Source organism: Suillus fuscotomentosus, assembly GCF_016647785.1.
Source record: "Suillus fuscotomentosus strain FC203 chromosome Unknown F5891scaffold_6, whole genome shotgun sequence".
Lineage (NCBI taxonomy): Eukaryota > Fungi > Basidiomycota > Agaricomycetes > Boletales > Suillaceae > Suillus > Suillus fuscotomentosus.
Window position 1 is genome coordinate 824,822 of NW_024539518.1, and position 15,851 is coordinate 840,672.

Consider the following 15,851-nt stretch of genomic DNA (forward strand, 5'->3'; position numbering starts at 1 on the left):
CAAAAATTAATACATCCAAACCAAAGTGGGTTCATCCAAGGCCGATCAATCTTTGATCCGATTCGCCTGATGCAAGTAATGACAGCATACGCCGACCTCATGGAGGAGAATGGAATAATAGTAGTGCTAGACCAAGAAAAAGCATATGATAGAATACACCCTACCTACTAGAAACACTAAAGACCTTCCGCATACCACCCATGTTCATTAACACGATCAAAAGCTTATACCTCTCAGCATACACAAAAGTAGCCATCAACGGCTTCCTAAGCACCCCCTTCAAAGTCACCCGCAGTGTCTTCTTAGATAGATGATCTATAGATAAACACCTATAAAAACAAATATCTCCACGGTCAGTGATTCAGACAAATACCAATGACTGATAATGTGGTCGTTTGTGGGTGGCTAGTTGTATACTACCCAAGGTATGTATGTTCAGCTAAAGGATACTTCTGCAAGATCAGTAAATATGATAGTCAATCCAATCTATGGACTTGACAGGAAAACAAACAAACAATGGTCAGCCCGACAGTATGGCAATGACCAAAAGAATATACGTGATTCTTCCTCAAGTTCCCCTTCAACAACAGTGCCTCGTACCAACTATACTCCAAAAGAATTGGTACAGAACTATAATGATCAACTCCCTCAGCACAAAACAGGTAGAATCAAAGGTCAAGACTAGTTGAATGCTTTATTGTAGAACTCTTAGCTCAATATTGAACCTGCTGTCAAGGAACTCTTCTTTGAGTATTCAAACAGACTCAGGAACAGACATCCTTGGGTTTACTACCAAGTCCCCTCTTCAACAGCTAAAGCCTAGCAGGCACAGAATATCTTGGCTCAGTATCACTACTTAGATGAGTGAGGTCAAGCTTCACTATCAATTCCTAAAGTCTCCCCACTATGCTACTTCTGAGTCTTAGGTGGACGTAGAGACAACACGAATATTTTGGAAATATATTTTGGACAAAGAACACCAAAGGTTGGTGAAAGTAAAACAAAAGGAAAAAGAAAATAGAAATTTGAATATAACTGTGGCTGTACCTTGCTTGCTGATTGTTGCACACAGTGAGCTCACAGCTGGTTGTTTAGTATGATGAGCTTGCAGTATTACTGTCTCTTGAGAATGTTCCTCTCAGTCTTGAAACAGTTCTTGACACTGGTACTGACACTTATCACACCTTACTCACAACTTGATGTTAGATGGGCTGAAAAACACCCACTAAAAGTGCTACTGTTCGCTGCTTATTATTTCAAAAACTGGGGTCATTATATACACAATAAATGTGGCTGTGCTACTAGTGTATTCAAGAGTCATCAAGAGTCATAATGAGTCATATATGCAAGGTGAGTCATAGTGAGCCATAGTAAGTCATAGTAAGTATTTAGAGTGAGTCATAGTGAGTCATTGGGTATTTTGCTAAGTCATCCTGGCTTGTTGCTAGTCATGTGACCTGTCCAACCCCTGATGACAAATCCAGAAAAAGAGTAATAAATGTCACATGATATGAATCCTTTGTGTGTCTGTCTTTTATTTTCTTTGTGTGAAGGGTGAGAATGACGCGAGCCTAGTATTTAGGGGTTTACTAATGTTTTTCCAGGACAACATATGTGGGAAATATTTTTCACAGTCACCTGACATGTGTGAGAATCTTTCTGAGTCATCCTCATGGCTGACTAAGCAAAACTCATTGCAGAATTAAATGTGTTAAAATATTCAGGCTGCTGGCATACAGACTTGAAAAATAAAAGGAAAGGCGAAAAATATTCCCTTAGCCTCAGTCCAACTTCAGATAAAAAGGAAAAGGGTTTCATAGTGGTATTTCAGGGTATAAGACTTATGGGAGAGTATTGGTCGTCCATGCACTGAACCAGTTTGGTGCAGGTCAGTGGCGTATGACAGGGAGACCCCCTGTCCTGCCTACTATTTGATCTTGCAATCGAGCCTCTAGCATGTGCACTTCACAACTCCCCAGCATTAAGAGGGTATCAAGTCCCTAGAATAGAGGAAAGAATAATTGTCAATATGTACGCCGACGACACAACGGTATACCTCTCACAAAACAACAGCTACACCAACCTCGAAAAGATCCTGAAAGACTGGTGTAAAGCTTTGGGTGCTAAATTTAACTTGGACAAAACTGAAATTCTGCCAATAGGAACCAAAACTCACTGTACAAATGTAATCCAAAACAGAAAATTAAATGAACAAGACCCTCCATGGCACGAACAGATTAGAATAGCCCACAATGGTAACCCCATATGCTCCCTCAGGGCCTGGATAGGAAATGAGGTTGAAAATGCCACATCTTGGGAACCAATCCTGGAAAATATCAAGGAAAACCTCAACAGATGGGAATTAGGCCACCCCTCCCTAGACGGAAAGAAGCTGATCGTGCAGGTGGTCATAGGCAGTATGATGCAATTCCTTACCAAAGCGCAAGGAATGCCAAAACCTATTGAGAACGCCATAACCAAATTAATAAGAAACTTCATGTGGAAAGACCGAAAAACTCCACCAATAAGCAACAAGCGCCTAGAATGACCCATCTCACAAGGAGGTCTAGGACTTCTAAACATAAAAGCAAGAAATGAGGCCATAGACATAACTTGGGTGAAAACATACATAAACACACTGGCAAGCAGACCAACATGGGCCACCGTCACCAACACAATCGTAAACAGCCTAAAAACAGAAGGTTTGGCTGACATAACGGATCCAAGAACCTTCCTGACATCCTGGTCCCCACCTACAAAAGGAAAATGGGCAAATAGACTACCTAAAATGATAACAGATATGTTAAAAACGGCCAGAAGACATAATGTGACATTCGCACCTTTGAAAATTTCCCCCAACCTTCAAGATCAGCTCCCAGCCTGGCAACACATAGGCGCACCACCGAAGACATATCACAAAAACAAAGACATATGCCTACAAAAAACCCATAACGTTAAATCAGTGAGACACTTAAGAGACACCACCAACCGACTAACAAACCTCATGCAAATGCAATGAATGCTGCGAAGACCGACAAAAAGGCTGTAAGAACCCACATAAATGCGCTACCATAGCAGAAAACATACTAAACAACCTCCTCCCCAAATACAACCCAAACACCTCCCCAAGAAAAGACAACCTAACCTTAATGCACAGACGATTAGAGAAAAATGCACAAGCCAGAAAACAACCTCAAAATGAAATTACCTTCAATCCATCTGTCACGATCAAAAACGACCTATCTGATGGCTTCAGAATCTTTACTGACCCATCCAGACCTATCCACATACCAGCATACCGCCTGCGAGGACCACCCATCGGACAACAAGCCAATACTGGTGTCCTAACCATCTTCACTGACAGATCGTGCACAAACAATGGAAAACAGAATGCAAAATGTGGAGGAGGGATCTGGGTAGCAGAGCATCACCCACTGAACAGGGCCATAAGCATGCCAGGCACTCACCACTCCAACCAAATCGGAGAACTAATAGCAATACTTGTAGCAATACAGTCAGCAAATCCACTAACCCCCATCAAAATTGTAACTGACTCAAAGTATGTCATGGATGGCCTAAACGCACACCTAGAAGACTGGGAGGACAAAGGCTGGATTGAAATATCAAACGCCCCACTTTTCAGAGCGATAGTGTACCAATTACAACGCCAACCAACCCCAACGACCTTTGAATGAGTAAAAGGCCACAGTGGAGTGATGGGGAACAAACAAGCAGACATACTCGCCCAACAAGGTGCACTGAAACCAATTGCTGACGTAATCGACACCTACGTCCCTAGGAATTTTGACCTACAATGAGCAAAACTTTCAAAAATAACCCAACAATTAGCATACAAAGCGATAATAAACGAAACTCACCTAGACTACCATAGACCGACCCTAGCCCTGCTCAACGTAACAAGATTTGCAATAGAAAGAATAACCTTGACGCTAGAAACTGACGAGGCAATATGGAAGAGCTGTCGACACAAAGACATCTCTAAAAAAATCCAAATGTTCATCTATAAAATGCTCAATAATGCACACAGAATAGGAGACTTCTGGCTACAAATACCCACCTTCGAACATAGAGCCCAATGCCAAGTGTGTGGAGAAGAATCCAAAACCATGGAACACATTATAATGTAATGTAACAATCCCATGAGGGCGAAAATATGGCACCTAGCCAGTAGAATATGGCCAATAAAACACGGCCCCTAGCCAGAAACCATGATCGGACTGGTCCTAGGCTGTGGTGCCCTATCCTCCCCACAAAAACCTAAAGACTGAAATGTGGAGGATCCAAGACCATTGGCGATGACCAAAGGAGCCTCACGCCTCCTAAAAATCCTGATATCTGAATCAGCATACCTCGTCTGGACTCTACGATGTGAACGAGCAATCAAAGGACAAACTTACACCGACGAAAACATTACCAAATGATGGACGAATACCATCAACCAACACCTGCAACTCGATCATGCGGTAGCAAGCAGGATGCACCGGACACCAAAAGCCGTGATGCAAGTCCTAAACACCTGGGCTGACATAATCAAAATAAACAATAACAAAGATGCCCATAATGATTGGATAACAAACTTAGAGGTTTTAGTGGGTATTAAACTACCCAAGTCCTCGCAGACCGAGGTCACCAGGTAGTACACAGAGCCCCACACTACTCCCAGAAGTGGAGTGTGCATAAGTAGCATTTTTCTTTGGATGGTGCTGGTGCACCACTATAAGTGTTTTATGTAGGGCTAGACAGTGTCGGTTGCTTCATAATAAACTCGCTTCTCCAAAAAAAAAAAGAAGCACTGTCTATACATCGCACTCCACCATCGCAACTCAAAGCCAGGATTTCACTTCGCTCTCATGCTCTCAGCCAAGCAAGAAACTTGCAATATGTCCATACATGACTGCCACATACAGTACACTTGCTCATAATGTATAGTGACAGGAGCCACCCTTTCTCTATACACTATGAAAAATATACAAGATGGAATAGTTCCCATGGTCACAGTATCATTGCATGTATTCAATGAGTTGTTGGTATCTAGTCTACTTCATGTTCCAGAACATGTCTTCAACATCAGGGCAAGTAACAACTCGGGGCCACTTGCTCAAAAGAGCATTTGGGTGAGAATTGACTCATTGCTCAAATTGTTGACAATCCTTTAGTTTTCGAGATAGAGTTGCCTGTGTAAATTCAAGTGCATCCTGTGGCTTCGTCTTGAAGTACTGAACCACATGTTCTTGTGGTAAGTCTGGATGAGCATCAATGTATTGAAAGACGGCAATCCAGTCCTTTAGTGTAAGATTTTGACAGTGTATAGTTTTAGGAGGTTTTAGGTGCAGTGGCATCTTTCCCATGAGATGTCATTGGCTTCCAAGGCTTGTATGGGCCAGGCTTAGGACATGGCTGATGTTTTTTGGTGCTACACACCATTGAGTTAGTACTAGATGTTCATTAATGAAAAAAAATCATGCTACTTGCAGGATCTCTGAACACCCTGGGCCTTAGTCAATCAGGTGTCATACTGTATATTGAACCATCAAACACTATACATTATACATTATACAATTTTCTGGCCATTTCCCCACATACCACAATGGGAGCCACCCAAACCCAATACAATATGAAAAATATACATTATTACCATATACATTGTCAAGTCTACTGTATACCACACCATCAACACAATTCAATCAGGCGTCAAATTCAATCTCAATGGCATGCCAGAATGGCGGTAGGAACATAAAGCTGCCAATGGTCTTCAAGAAGGTATGGTCATAGGAAGGGTACTCATCACAAAGCTGCCTGTACACAAACTGTTGGTCACGCAGGCAGAGCGCATAAATGATATCCTTGCGCAAGTCCCGCCTGTGCAGAATGATGCACAGTGGAATTGCCTTTTGTGGCTGATCGAAGCATTAGCTGTGCTGCGAGCCAAAGGGGGCAACTTTAGCACAATTCCAGAAGTCACAGTCGGAGGCCAGATGGAGGGCAAAATAAAGGTGTTTGGCGACATGGCCAAGGATAGTGTTTTGAAGAGGCCAGGCTCGCTGCCTGACTGCGCTAGCAATCTGCCACACTTCTACATGAGAGTTCGTCAAAAATGAGGAGCGCCAGGTACAAGATACCGTTTATAAGAAGATGTATGCCCATTTGTATAGGTGCTTGTCATACAAAGATGACAATGTCAGCATGTGGATAGTGCACATTTAGTGACTTCGAGTTGACTCAATCTACCTGGCAAGGAGCAATGTATTATGGTTATTTCCCATTTTTACTTTCACCTTCTTTCTTTCTTTTCTTTTAAAAGAAAAAATGTTCCACCGGTACCTTTGTCACCTGCAACTTCTTGTTGACGGTCATGTAAGTAGTTGAATATTGATCCTGGTTGCACAACGACCTGCTCATACTCACTATGTCATAGGCACAAGTCAAGTCGTCGCAGCAATTGCAAGATGTTAAGCAAATTTGTGATTCCGCCATACATGCACTGACAGACATAGATGCTGCCAAACCAACAACAACAACGAGGAAAGAGAAATGCATTTTCTGTGCAAGGTAATATGGAATATTCTAAAGGGGATCTTGATTGATATCTCTGAGGATGAGGAAATACTGATGGATGACGACGAGCTTTATATCCTGCATATACTCATGGGCATGATTCTGTTCGATTTGGCAGAATTGTTATTTCTGTCATATGGTAGAAAATTTGGGAGAACCTGCAGGAGCGTGTTCAATTGATTACAACCATTTCATAACCTGCCGGTACTGGAATTATGTTGTGCTAGGGGTATCATGGTTCATAACATGTGAGTCCTACCGCATGAACTATTGATTTGAACCATTTCTAGATCCATCTCTTGGCAGCACTCTTGCAATCCCGAAATACAAATTGCTCCACTTGTGCTATTTGTGTGCTGCTAGTAGTCAAGAATTGTTTCATTTTGTGACATTGCGTCCACTGCCTCAATGTCCATGATACTACTTCTTTTCGGTGTTTGCCATCACTGATGCCTACACACTAGCTACTATAATTTTTGCATCACCTGTATGATCGTACAGTGACCCATACTGTACCGTCGAAGGTATCAAGGACACCATATGACATATGGTACGATACGGGTGGTAGCTGTACTTGAATCCCAACTGTCAAACAGGGATAGTGATTGGTGGTGAGCTAAGCAGTGCCCAGCACCATCCGGGCCTGGGCAGTAGTCTAATGGAAGGAGCCGATTATCGTCATAAAATATACCTCCCTCTGCACTAGCACCCCTGCATGCACCTTCACCTGATTGAGATCCTCAAAAATTCCTGGAGCATGTGGATATTCACCTGGTGTTCATAACCCAATATGAGCACTGCAAATGACTCTGCTATCGACCACTTGATGTGAGGATTCAATGTTTTAATTTCATAAAGTGATTTGGAAAAGCTAATTTCTTCTCACCGCATAAATTGGCACCTGCAGTGGCCCAAAGATCAAGGGAACAACTGCTGATCAGATAACACCATCTTTGTAACGCTGGCAAACCCACATAAGTACTCAGATGAACATATCAGAACTATGACGATACAGGTGTTTGACTTCACCTCCTAGGTGGTGAGATGATCAAGCGCCATGAATAGCACCGTACCTGTGCGCTCATTGCACTCAAGACTCACTGCAGTCGGCAAATCATTGTTGCATAAAATATCCATTACGTATACAGTATGTTACCAAGGATGACATCATCTTGGTGACTGACTGCTGTGTCAAGATGCAAGTATATATCTATCCTGTTGAAATTGGACATTGTGCTCAGTGCACCGCTGTTCAATGAATCAAACTATTCAAACGTTCATGCACACGAACAACCGAGCAGTCATTGCATTGTTGAAAAGGATAATGGGTGCAATTGCGCAGGTTCAATGACTCATAATAACATCTTTCTCGAGTTTGAATATAATACTTTGGAGATTGCGCTGCTGTCACATTCTGTTTTGTGCACTGTCCTGGATATAGAATAGCAATTCAAGATCATAGCTAGGAGGTATGGTATGCTCTGGCAAACAATCATCGATTCATCGCGCAGCAAATACAAAGGAGACCTCTGTAGATCCACACGCTTGAGCTCGCTGGCACACACATTATAGGCACAAATGACACATGCTCCTCTGCGTCGAACACTTGGATTCCTTGATAATTTCCAGCTTCTCTTCAAAAATTCGGATGATCGGAAACTTTGAGTCTTCGTGAACAACGGAATCAGGAGAGCGCGGATGACATTTCACGAGTCCGCATGTACAAGCGTTCAACCCCATCAGTATGAAAATGCTTGGCCAGCTGAGCGCGATGATCAATTGCAAAGGAACAGGCAAGAAAATCACACCTGGAAACACTCAAGTGCTTGAAAACAATGAGATTAGGTGCACAATAATGATTACAGACATGTACACACAACAAATCCTGCACATACACGAGGATCCCGGGCCACCGGTGCGACACGGACAAAATGAGCACGCGCAATTTCGAAGTATCGTTCCTAAGTAAAGGTCTAGAAATGATTAATGATGCGGCCGAGACTAGGGCCAGTGGCTGGCAAAAGATCACCCAACAGAAACCGATTTACAAATTACAAACGAACTCAAAATACGCACGTCGACACAACGGGGCTTCCATCATCAGGAAGCTCTTAATCTGAAACGATCAGAGCGACACGACGAGCCAAAGCATCGCCAACAGAATGAGACGATGAAGAACTAGTAGCCATAAGGCAAGGAAACAAAACTGTAACTGAGCAAAGGGAATGGAATAGACCTTTAGCAAGCAGATGACAACAAACAAAAAAGGCATAAAAGGTCCGGGATGATAGAGCCAACATACCGCAAAACCAGTCCCTTACAGGCTGCCATCATCATCAAAGCTGCTCGAAAAATATGTCACGGCCAGAGCACCAGGCCCCACCAGAAATTGTATATTTTATCTTCGTCGACTCATGGGCGATGTGAGACTGATTTTTGGACATCTATAGTATTATGGCGACGCTGAAGCCAAAAAATACACTCAAAAGTATGCTTATTCGCGTGTACATCCCCTTGCTCTTCTCAGTGTCATACAAGCACCCGTAATAAACAGATCCAGGCGGATATGACATACCGTGCTCTTGAGTTGCTCAATCTTCCTTCAGATGAACCTGCTTTTCTATTAGATATAGGATGCGGATCGGGGCTTTCAGGTGAGATTTTGGAGGAAGAAGGACACATCTGGGCAGGCGTAGATATCGCGCCAAGTATGCTCGGTGAGCTCCAAGGTTTTAGCATAGTAAGAACTACACGTGGTTGATCATAATCAGAGGTCGCACTAGAGAGGGATATTAACGGCGACCTTTTCTTGCAAGACATAGGTCAGGGATTTGGTTTCCGACCAGGAAGCTTCGATGGAGCGATAAGGTTTGTGACTGGACTTCTTTTTCGTGATGTTATCTTATAGTCTCTTAGTATATCTGTCTTGCAATGGCTTTTGAACGCTGAAACATCGCATCCAACGTCTTCACCCCCACACCGTCTTACTCGTTTCTTCACGACTCTACACTCTGCTCTTCGAAATCCCTCTCGAGCAGTCTTTCAATTTTACCCGACTTCCGACGACCAGATACAACTGATTACCTCGATAGCGCAGAAGGCTGGCTTTGGAGGCGGTGTCGTTGTAGATTACCCAAATTCCAAGAAAGCAAGGAAGGTGTTCCTCTGCTTGTTTGTTGGCGGAGGAGGCACACAGCAGCAAATGCCTAAGGGCATAGAGGGTGACGATGACGAGCAAGTAAGATTTGAGAGAAGAAGGGAAAAGGAAAGGAAAAGGGATGTAAGTGGGAAAAGAAAGAATATGAAAGACAAGGATTGGATTCTGAAGAAAAAAGAGGTAAGCCAGATGGAAACCGACTATGCCTGTTTGCTCAGTGACATCATTAGTTGTATCGCCAACGAGGAAAAGAAGGGGTACCAAGAGATTCAAAATTCACCGGCCGCAGGCGTAAGCCAATCTTCTAGTGGAATTTCTCACAGTGTTTCATGAACACCGGATCTTTGTGAAAGGATACCATACAAGTACCTACGTCTACTCATGTCCGTCTGTCTACGAATAGCTCGGGGAGGGTCTTGACCGCATCCTGAGCATTGTTCCGGATGAACAAGCCTTGGAGGGCAGCCATACTAATCTCCTTCCCATTAGACATCTCTTTGACAGTGAATTCTTCCACCTGCCGCCCCATGCGTTCTATAAGCTCCGGTCGGATAGACTCACTACCGCCGTAGAAACGTGTAAAGAGCGTGCGTGCCTGTATGGGTGACGCATTATCAACAAGCACGCTTAAATCAACACGCCCCGGTCTGATGAGTGCAGGATCCAAACTTCCAAAGTGATTTGTCGTCATGAAGATAATCCGCTCTTCTCCCGAGGCAACACCATCCAAAGCGTTCAAGAAGCCAGAGAATGTGACAGAGGACTGATATCTATAGCATGTGATGTTAGCCGTGCGTTCCGAGGCATCAGACTCATCAACTCACCCATCCTCGCTTGTTTGCATGCGTTTGTTAAATGCGGCATCCACGTCCTCGATGAGTATAATGCTACGCTCCGGGGCATTCGATAACAGGTGATTGAGTTTATCGTCGCCGAGTCCTCGTTCCGACAAATTGAGTAGACATATGTCATATGATAACGATCCTGCCAAAGCCTGAATATAGGAAGTCTTGCCTGAACCAGGAGGGCCGTGCAAAAGATATCCCCTTCGATATGGAATGCCCCGGTCCGCATACCATTGGCGTCGTTGCAGAAACGCGTTGACATCCTGTTCAACCTTTTCACTTACACCAGTATCCAGCACGACACTATGTAGTGGACGCTTTCGCCGAGGTTGACCAAATGGCTTCCATTCGATCCCCCATGCGGTTCTGATCACTAGTTTTCCTTCTTGACCGCGGAGAGCAAGGTCGCGTGCTTCTGCGAGGAGCTTCGAGAAAAGATGGCGATCTCTGGAGAGCGTTGTTACTGTCACAGTTTCCCATGGCGTGCCCGACATGAGTTGCATCGAGCGCGTCTCACGTTCTCTTTTCATCTTGATCGTATTGTCATAGTAATGTTATGAAGATATGTTCCGTGTTACACATGATGCGACTGACCTGCATCCAAGCTCCACCATACTTGAACCAATGCGTTCCTGGACCTGCGACTAGCCTGAATAGAACAGAAGAACTCCCATTACTGCGTTGCTCAACCGCAGTTTCGACACTTAGTTGATGGCTGCGTAACCAAGACTCGGTTCTTCGAGAAGTTGGAGCAGCTGGTTGTGCATTGTGTGCAAGCCATGCGAGAAACCACTCATATGCGCGGTCTTTGTTGTTCACCTCTAATGATACGAGAAGCCGTCGGCGGAGTGCGGTAGTACCAAAGACCAGACCTTGGCGAAGTATAGTTAAACCGACGCCGACACCCTGGTTCACGTGTCAAGTGTGAACAAAGAAATTTTGGAAATGTAATACGGACCATAAGACCGAAACCAGCTTGGAAGTAGGGGCTATACTTTCAGATAGCCCTTAGTATCTCGCAGGTCGCTAAAGATATTACGGAGAACGTACTTATCACCTATAAGGCTGCTAATGATGGAGGATGAGGCTGTCCCTGCATCTTGGGGTATTGCGAGACCAGTACTGGTAGTACTTGTCAAGCCTGGTGCATTGGCAACCTGGCCGTCCAGGGAAGGTGTTCTAGAAGCATTGTGAATGGCCATGATGGGCCAGTAGCAGTCGAAACCGCTGTACACTTTAGATAGGCAATTTGCCCAAGCTAGTCTCCCTAAGGCAAACTAAATAGAAAGGTGCTTCTTTGACGAACTAAGCTTGAACTAAGCAAAAAAAAACGGAGCGATTCCCAATTTGGAGCGGTTTGTTAGCGCGACCTTCACTGCCTGCTTTTCTCGTTATCCTTTTCCATCGTGGTGCCATGGTCAAGCACTCGTCCGTTGCTGAGGCATACTCTATTCTCGGTCTTCAAGAGGTATAAGATTCTTATTGTTGTAGAAGCGCATTCAATCAAAAATCATGTTTAGGGTGCCACTCTCGAGGAGGTCAAATCTGCTTATAGGCAGGTGAGTTATCCGGCAAAAGTACATTGGCGGCTGCTCCAATAATATAATTTTCAGCATGCGCTGCGCACTCATCCAGATAAAAATCCTAATAATGCCGATGCTACTGCACAGTTTCAGGCAGTTGGTGATGCATACACTGTCCTCCAAAGGCACCTGAGTCCGCCTACTGGCCCCAGACGAATGTACCATCATGGCATGGATGACGACGAATATGACGACTACGAGGACTACGAGGACGATCTCTACAACTCTGAGAACGAAGCAGACCGCACTGCATTTTTCATGTGCGTTATTACAGTCACTTACATAGGTACACTCCTGATGCATTCTTCACAGGTTTCTTTTCTCCCAATTTTTGAATGGGGGACGTATGCGTTTCAAACGGCGTAAGTGATTCATTTCCCCATTTGTTGTTCGATGGCAATAGAACACCTGGTGTAGCCGACCCTCACCGTAATTATCGTCGATCTCTCTCCCCCGAGACCCCTGAGCAATATAGGGCTCGAATCGAACGGAATCGCGCAGAGCAAGTCGAGGCTGAAAAACGGCGCGCTGAAAAGACAGCTGAGCGCAAAGCTTTTGAAGCACGGCAACGCGAGAAGGGTATGTGATTCGTCTTTAGTCATTACAATTATAAATTACCCCTTTCTAGAACGTAAAGAGGCAGCTGAGAGGCAACAAACTAAAGTAGCGTCCAAAAAGGCGGAATCTGTAGCCGCTCGTAAAAGAGCGGCTGAGACTGCTGAGGCTCAGCAACGGCGTGTCCAGACCATAAGATCAGAAGCTTTTTCGGCTGCACGTAAGGGAGATGCTGTCAAAGTCAGGAAGGCAGTCTGGGAAGAAAATGTCGATGCCGCTGGAGGCGAAATCAAGCTTGGTTGTGAAACATACGTTAAGAGGCCACCTGAAGATCCGAAGGAAACATTGTTGCATATTGCTGCACAGCAAGGTGATGTCGACCTCGTGGAGTGGCTAGACGCCCACAGTCAGTCACGCTGTTTTAATTACCGCTGTCACGAGTAATCTAACCCCATGTTTTACGTTCTAGGTGCAGATCCGGAAGAGCGTAACGCTGCAGGGCTGTCGGCCTTCCACTTGGCGCTTCAGCAGGGTTGCATCCCAATCATGAACCATTTCTTCCAGTCATATGATCCGAAGCAAGACGACGACCATAGCGCGATTTATAGCCTCTCACCACCAGTGTCGCTTCTTTCTCTAGCTTTGGAATCTGGCAAGCCCGAGGTTATATGGCTGATCCTCGACAAGGGTCTGGCTTCCACCCAAGATATCGGAAATGCGTGGACGCAGGTGACGTCTGGACAGACCAATCAGCCACTGTTCAAGAAACTTCCCCGAGATAGTGACAAGTTTTCCGAGATCCAGAACCTTTTGATGACGTTCGGAGGATTCACACCGCCACCAACACCAAAGGTCTCGAATCCAAAGGATACGAGACATGATTCACCTTCTCCCCTTTCGCCGTTTGCGCGGGATGGCTCTGCCAAGAGCCGTCAACAGACTCGCGCCAAAAAACCAAGCGTCGACCAAACCCGTCCTAATACTCAAGCCAAATTACCCCACACCGGCTCCCCGCCTGGCTCCTCAGAACCTGGCAAAATCCATTCGCGGGGTCCCGGTGGCGGACGTGGGCAGGGTCGCGGACGGGGTCGCGGTCGGGGTCGTGGGCGTGGAAACTAGATCGTTATTCAGTGATCGCATACCTCTGTTCCGCGTGCTTCCCGGCATCAGTATGTCTCATGATTCTTCCATTTCATTCTTTCATTCCTTGACACATACCTCTCCCTCGCATCAAGCCTCACCATGCATCCATAAGTATCAATTACATCATTCGATGGTCTTATTATAGCTGACATCATGATCGCGAGCTAATGTTCATATCGCAAACTTGTGTAATATTTACTCTGCGCATACACCATGCTTGTATGTAAATTAAATCGTTGTATTCTTTGATAGCCTCGGCCTTGGTTGAGTCATTAATGACTATTTGCTCTTGTTTGATTTCAAAGCTGTTGACAAAGACAGCCAAACAAGCTTGCCGGTGTTTCAACTTTGACCACATTGGTCCTTTCATTACACCTATAACTATCAATCTCTAACTCCAAAGCACTGACATAATGGGTCGACTAGCGGAGATGCAGAGGAAGCTCCTCGAGGTATATCATTTATCTGGCTGCCGAAGCATTGTTCTTAATTTACGTGTCTAGCAAATGATGGGCCCTGAGGCAATGGGAGTTGCCAATGCCAACCTCGTCTGGTCTGATGATAAAGTCTGCCGGAACTTTCTGTGCGGGACATGCCCGCATGCACTTTTCACAAACACTGTATGTTAATTCGCTGCTTTTTCGAGTGCTTCAATGAAACTTCTCAACTTAGAAAATGGATCTTGGAGCATGCCCAAAATCACACACGGAGCGATTGAAGACAGAGTTTCTGGCAGCTAAAGAGGCAAACCCAAATGACCCTATATTTTCTCGTTTCCAAATGGAGTATGAGTCGAACATATTTGCTTTTGTGGATGAGTGCGACAGAAGGATTCGGGCTGCGCACCGAAGGTTGGAGAAGACACCAGAGGAGAACGCGAAGACAACCAATCTGATGCGAGAAATCGCTGAGATCGAGTTGGCTATTCAGGGTGGGACTGAGAAGATCGAGACCCTTGGTATGTGTCTTTCCCTTTGGAAGTTACCAGTTTTCTTACATTCCCCAGGTGAACAAGGAAAGGTCGATGAGTCAATGAGGGAGATGGCCGCCATTGAAGCTTTGAAAAGCGAAAAATCAGAAAAGGAGGTATGTTGCGCCCTCGATTGATTCCTACCATGGGAACAAGATCTCATTCTAGCGTTGGATCTAGCGCGAGCTTCAGCAACTCACGGATACGTCTGGGGCCTCCGGCCATCAGAAACTTCGGGTGTGTGACGTTTGTGGTGCATACCTTTCTGTGCTCGATTCCGACCGGCGCCTTGCGGACCACTTTGGAGGCAAGGTATGTTGTTTTTTCATATTTGTTCGCCTGAAGAATGGATTCTCACGTATCGATAGATGCATTTGGGTTACCACGAGTTGCGAAACATGCTAGGCAAGTTTAAAGAAGAACGTGAAAAGCGTAAAATGCCACCTCCATCTTCTGCACCTCCTTCCGGCGCAACCGGGGGTGCAGGCAAGCCCGGCGGAGACCGAGGTGGCGATCATCGGCCATCACGTGATGATCGTGAACGTGAACGAGGGTATGATAGACATGCATCGAGATATGAGTGAGTTTGTTGACGGCCTCAATGATAACGTTTAACTGATGGTTCTTCCAGTGATCGTCGGAGAGATCGTGATCGCTCTCGATCGCCCAGCCGCAGACGATATTAATTCAGCAAGGTGTTTGATAGTGTATTACGCTTGGAAAGGGTTTGCAACCGGGGATACGAACCATGATGGGTTGCATCGTGGATCCGGTGAGGCGCCGAACTTTGAGACGATTGTGGTATGTATGTACATATAAGTCGAAGGTTCGAGACTTTAGGACAGGCCGCAGCATACAGTTGAATGCTATTAACGTGACGGCAATACTCGGAGTCTCGGAAGATCCGCTAGACTGGCTTCAGCACTTGGTTTCGTAATTTTTTGATTTCGAACTAACTTGAAGTAGAGATACCCATTACATTATTTTGGTATAATTATAATGAAATTGTGCCTGTGACAATT

General features: G+C 45.0%; 6 protein-coding genes across 6 annotated transcripts; 4 read left to right on the forward strand and 2 right to left on the reverse strand.

Annotated features, from left to right (window-relative positions):
• Positions 1-5,147: 5,147 nt before the first annotated feature.
• Positions 5,148-5,360, reverse strand: F5891DRAFT_942601 (uncharacterized protein; the record flags this gene model as incomplete). The annotated part of the gene is made up of 1 exon (XM_041374432.1): positions 5,148-5,360. The coding sequence occupies one exon, from the start codon at positions 5,358-5,360 to the stop codon at positions 5,148-5,150; it is 213 nt and encodes a 70-aa protein (XP_041231432.1).
• A 390-nt stretch (positions 5,361-5,750) lies between these two features.
• F5891DRAFT_942871 (uncharacterized protein) lies at positions 5,751-6,119 on the forward strand (the record flags this gene model as incomplete). Its single annotated transcript, XM_041374449.1, has 1 exon — positions 5,751-6,119. A coding segment is annotated over one exon (369 nt), but the record flags the coding sequence as incomplete, so codon positions are not given.
• A 2,755-nt stretch (positions 6,120-8,874) lies between these two features.
• On the forward strand, positions 8,875-10,077 carry F5891DRAFT_629475 (S-adenosyl-L-methionine-dependent methyltransferase). The gene is made up of 6 exons (XM_041372548.1): positions 8,875-8,967; positions 9,027-9,064; positions 9,115-9,293; positions 9,348-9,444; positions 9,493-9,913; positions 9,964-10,077. The coding sequence occupies exons 1-6, from the start codon at positions 8,932-8,934 to the stop codon at positions 10,039-10,041; spliced, it is 849 nt and encodes a 282-aa protein (XP_041231434.1). The 5' UTR covers positions 8,875-8,931; the 3' UTR covers positions 10,042-10,077.
• Positions 10,078-10,089: 12 nt separating this feature from the next.
• F5891DRAFT_629478 (BCS1 N terminal-domain-containing protein) lies at positions 10,090-11,895 on the reverse strand. Its single transcript, XM_041372549.1, has 5 exons — positions 11,629-11,895; positions 11,537-11,567; positions 11,173-11,484; positions 10,558-11,108; positions 10,090-10,503 (listed from the first exon to the last, which is right to left on the reverse strand). The coding sequence occupies exons 1-5, from the start codon at positions 11,778-11,780 to the stop codon at positions 10,113-10,115; spliced, it is 1,437 nt and encodes a 478-aa protein (XP_041231435.1). The 5' UTR covers positions 11,781-11,895; the 3' UTR covers positions 10,090-10,112.
• Positions 11,896-11,927: 32 nt separating this feature from the next.
• Positions 11,928-14,170, forward strand: F5891DRAFT_629526 (DnaJ-domain-containing protein). Its single transcript, XM_041372550.1, has 7 exons — positions 11,928-12,046; positions 12,099-12,137; positions 12,192-12,421; positions 12,474-12,523; positions 12,579-12,740; positions 12,790-13,122; positions 13,186-14,170. The coding sequence occupies exons 1-7, from the start codon at positions 11,993-11,995 to the stop codon at positions 13,833-13,835; spliced, it is 1,518 nt and encodes a 505-aa protein (XP_041231436.1). The 5' UTR covers positions 11,928-11,992; the 3' UTR covers positions 13,836-14,170.
• Position 14,171: 1 nt separating this feature from the next.
• On the forward strand, positions 14,172-15,839 carry F5891DRAFT_629527 (uncharacterized protein). Its single transcript, XM_041372551.1, has 7 exons — positions 14,172-14,311; positions 14,363-14,479; positions 14,532-14,817; positions 14,866-14,945; positions 15,010-15,141; positions 15,198-15,409; positions 15,461-15,839. The coding sequence occupies exons 1-7, from the start codon at positions 14,273-14,275 to the stop codon at positions 15,513-15,515; spliced, it is 921 nt and encodes a 306-aa protein (XP_041231437.1). The 5' UTR covers positions 14,172-14,272; the 3' UTR covers positions 15,516-15,839.
• The last annotated feature ends 12 nt before the right edge of the window (positions 15,840-15,851 follow it).

Excerpts from the sequence above, each read along its gene's own strand:
- F5891DRAFT_629527 (XM_041372551.1), top strand. The coding sequence starts at position 14,273 with ATGGGTCGACTAGCGGAGATGCAGAGGAAGCTCCTCGAG. Across the intron at positions 15,142-15,197 it reads CGGACCACTTTGGAGGCAAG|ATGCATTTGGGTTACCACGA; the intron begins GTATGTTGTTTT and ends ACGTATCGATAG. Across the intron at positions 15,410-15,460 it reads AGACATGCATCGAGATATGA|TGATCGTCGGAGAGATCGTG; the intron begins GTGAGTTTGTTG and ends TGGTTCTTCCAG.
- F5891DRAFT_629478 (XM_041372549.1), bottom strand. The coding sequence starts at position 11,780 with ATGGCCATTCACAATGCTTCTAGAACACCTTCCCTGGACGGCCAGGTT. Across the intron at positions 11,485-11,536 it reads AAGCTGGTTTCGGTCTTATG|GGTGTCGGCGTCGGTTTAAC; the intron begins GTCCGTATTACA and ends CACGTGAACCAG. Across the intron at positions 10,504-10,557 it reads ATGCAAACAAGCGAGGATGG|ATATCAGTCCTCTGTCACAT; the intron begins GTGAGTTGATGA and ends CACATGCTATAG.
- F5891DRAFT_629475 (XM_041372548.1), top strand. The coding sequence starts at position 8,932 with ATGTCACGGCCAGAGCACCAGGCCCCACCAGAAATT. Across the intron at positions 9,294-9,347 it reads TATCGCGCCAAGTATGCTCG|AGGTCGCACTAGAGAGGGAT; the intron begins GTGAGCTCCAAG and ends GATCATAATCAG. Across the intron at positions 9,445-9,492 it reads AGCTTCGATGGAGCGATAAG|TATATCTGTCTTGCAATGGC; the intron begins GTTTGTGACTGG and ends ATAGTCTCTTAG.
- F5891DRAFT_629526 (XM_041372550.1), top strand. The coding sequence starts at position 11,993 with ATGGTCAAGCACTCGTCCGTTGCTGAGGCATACTCTATTCTCGGTCTT. Across the intron at positions 12,524-12,578 it reads ACGTATGCGTTTCAAACGGC|CCGACCCTCACCGTAATTAT; the intron begins GTAAGTGATTCA and ends CACCTGGTGTAG. Across the intron at positions 12,741-12,789 it reads AGCACGGCAACGCGAGAAGG|AACGTAAAGAGGCAGCTGAG; the intron begins GTATGTGATTCG and ends ACCCCTTTCTAG.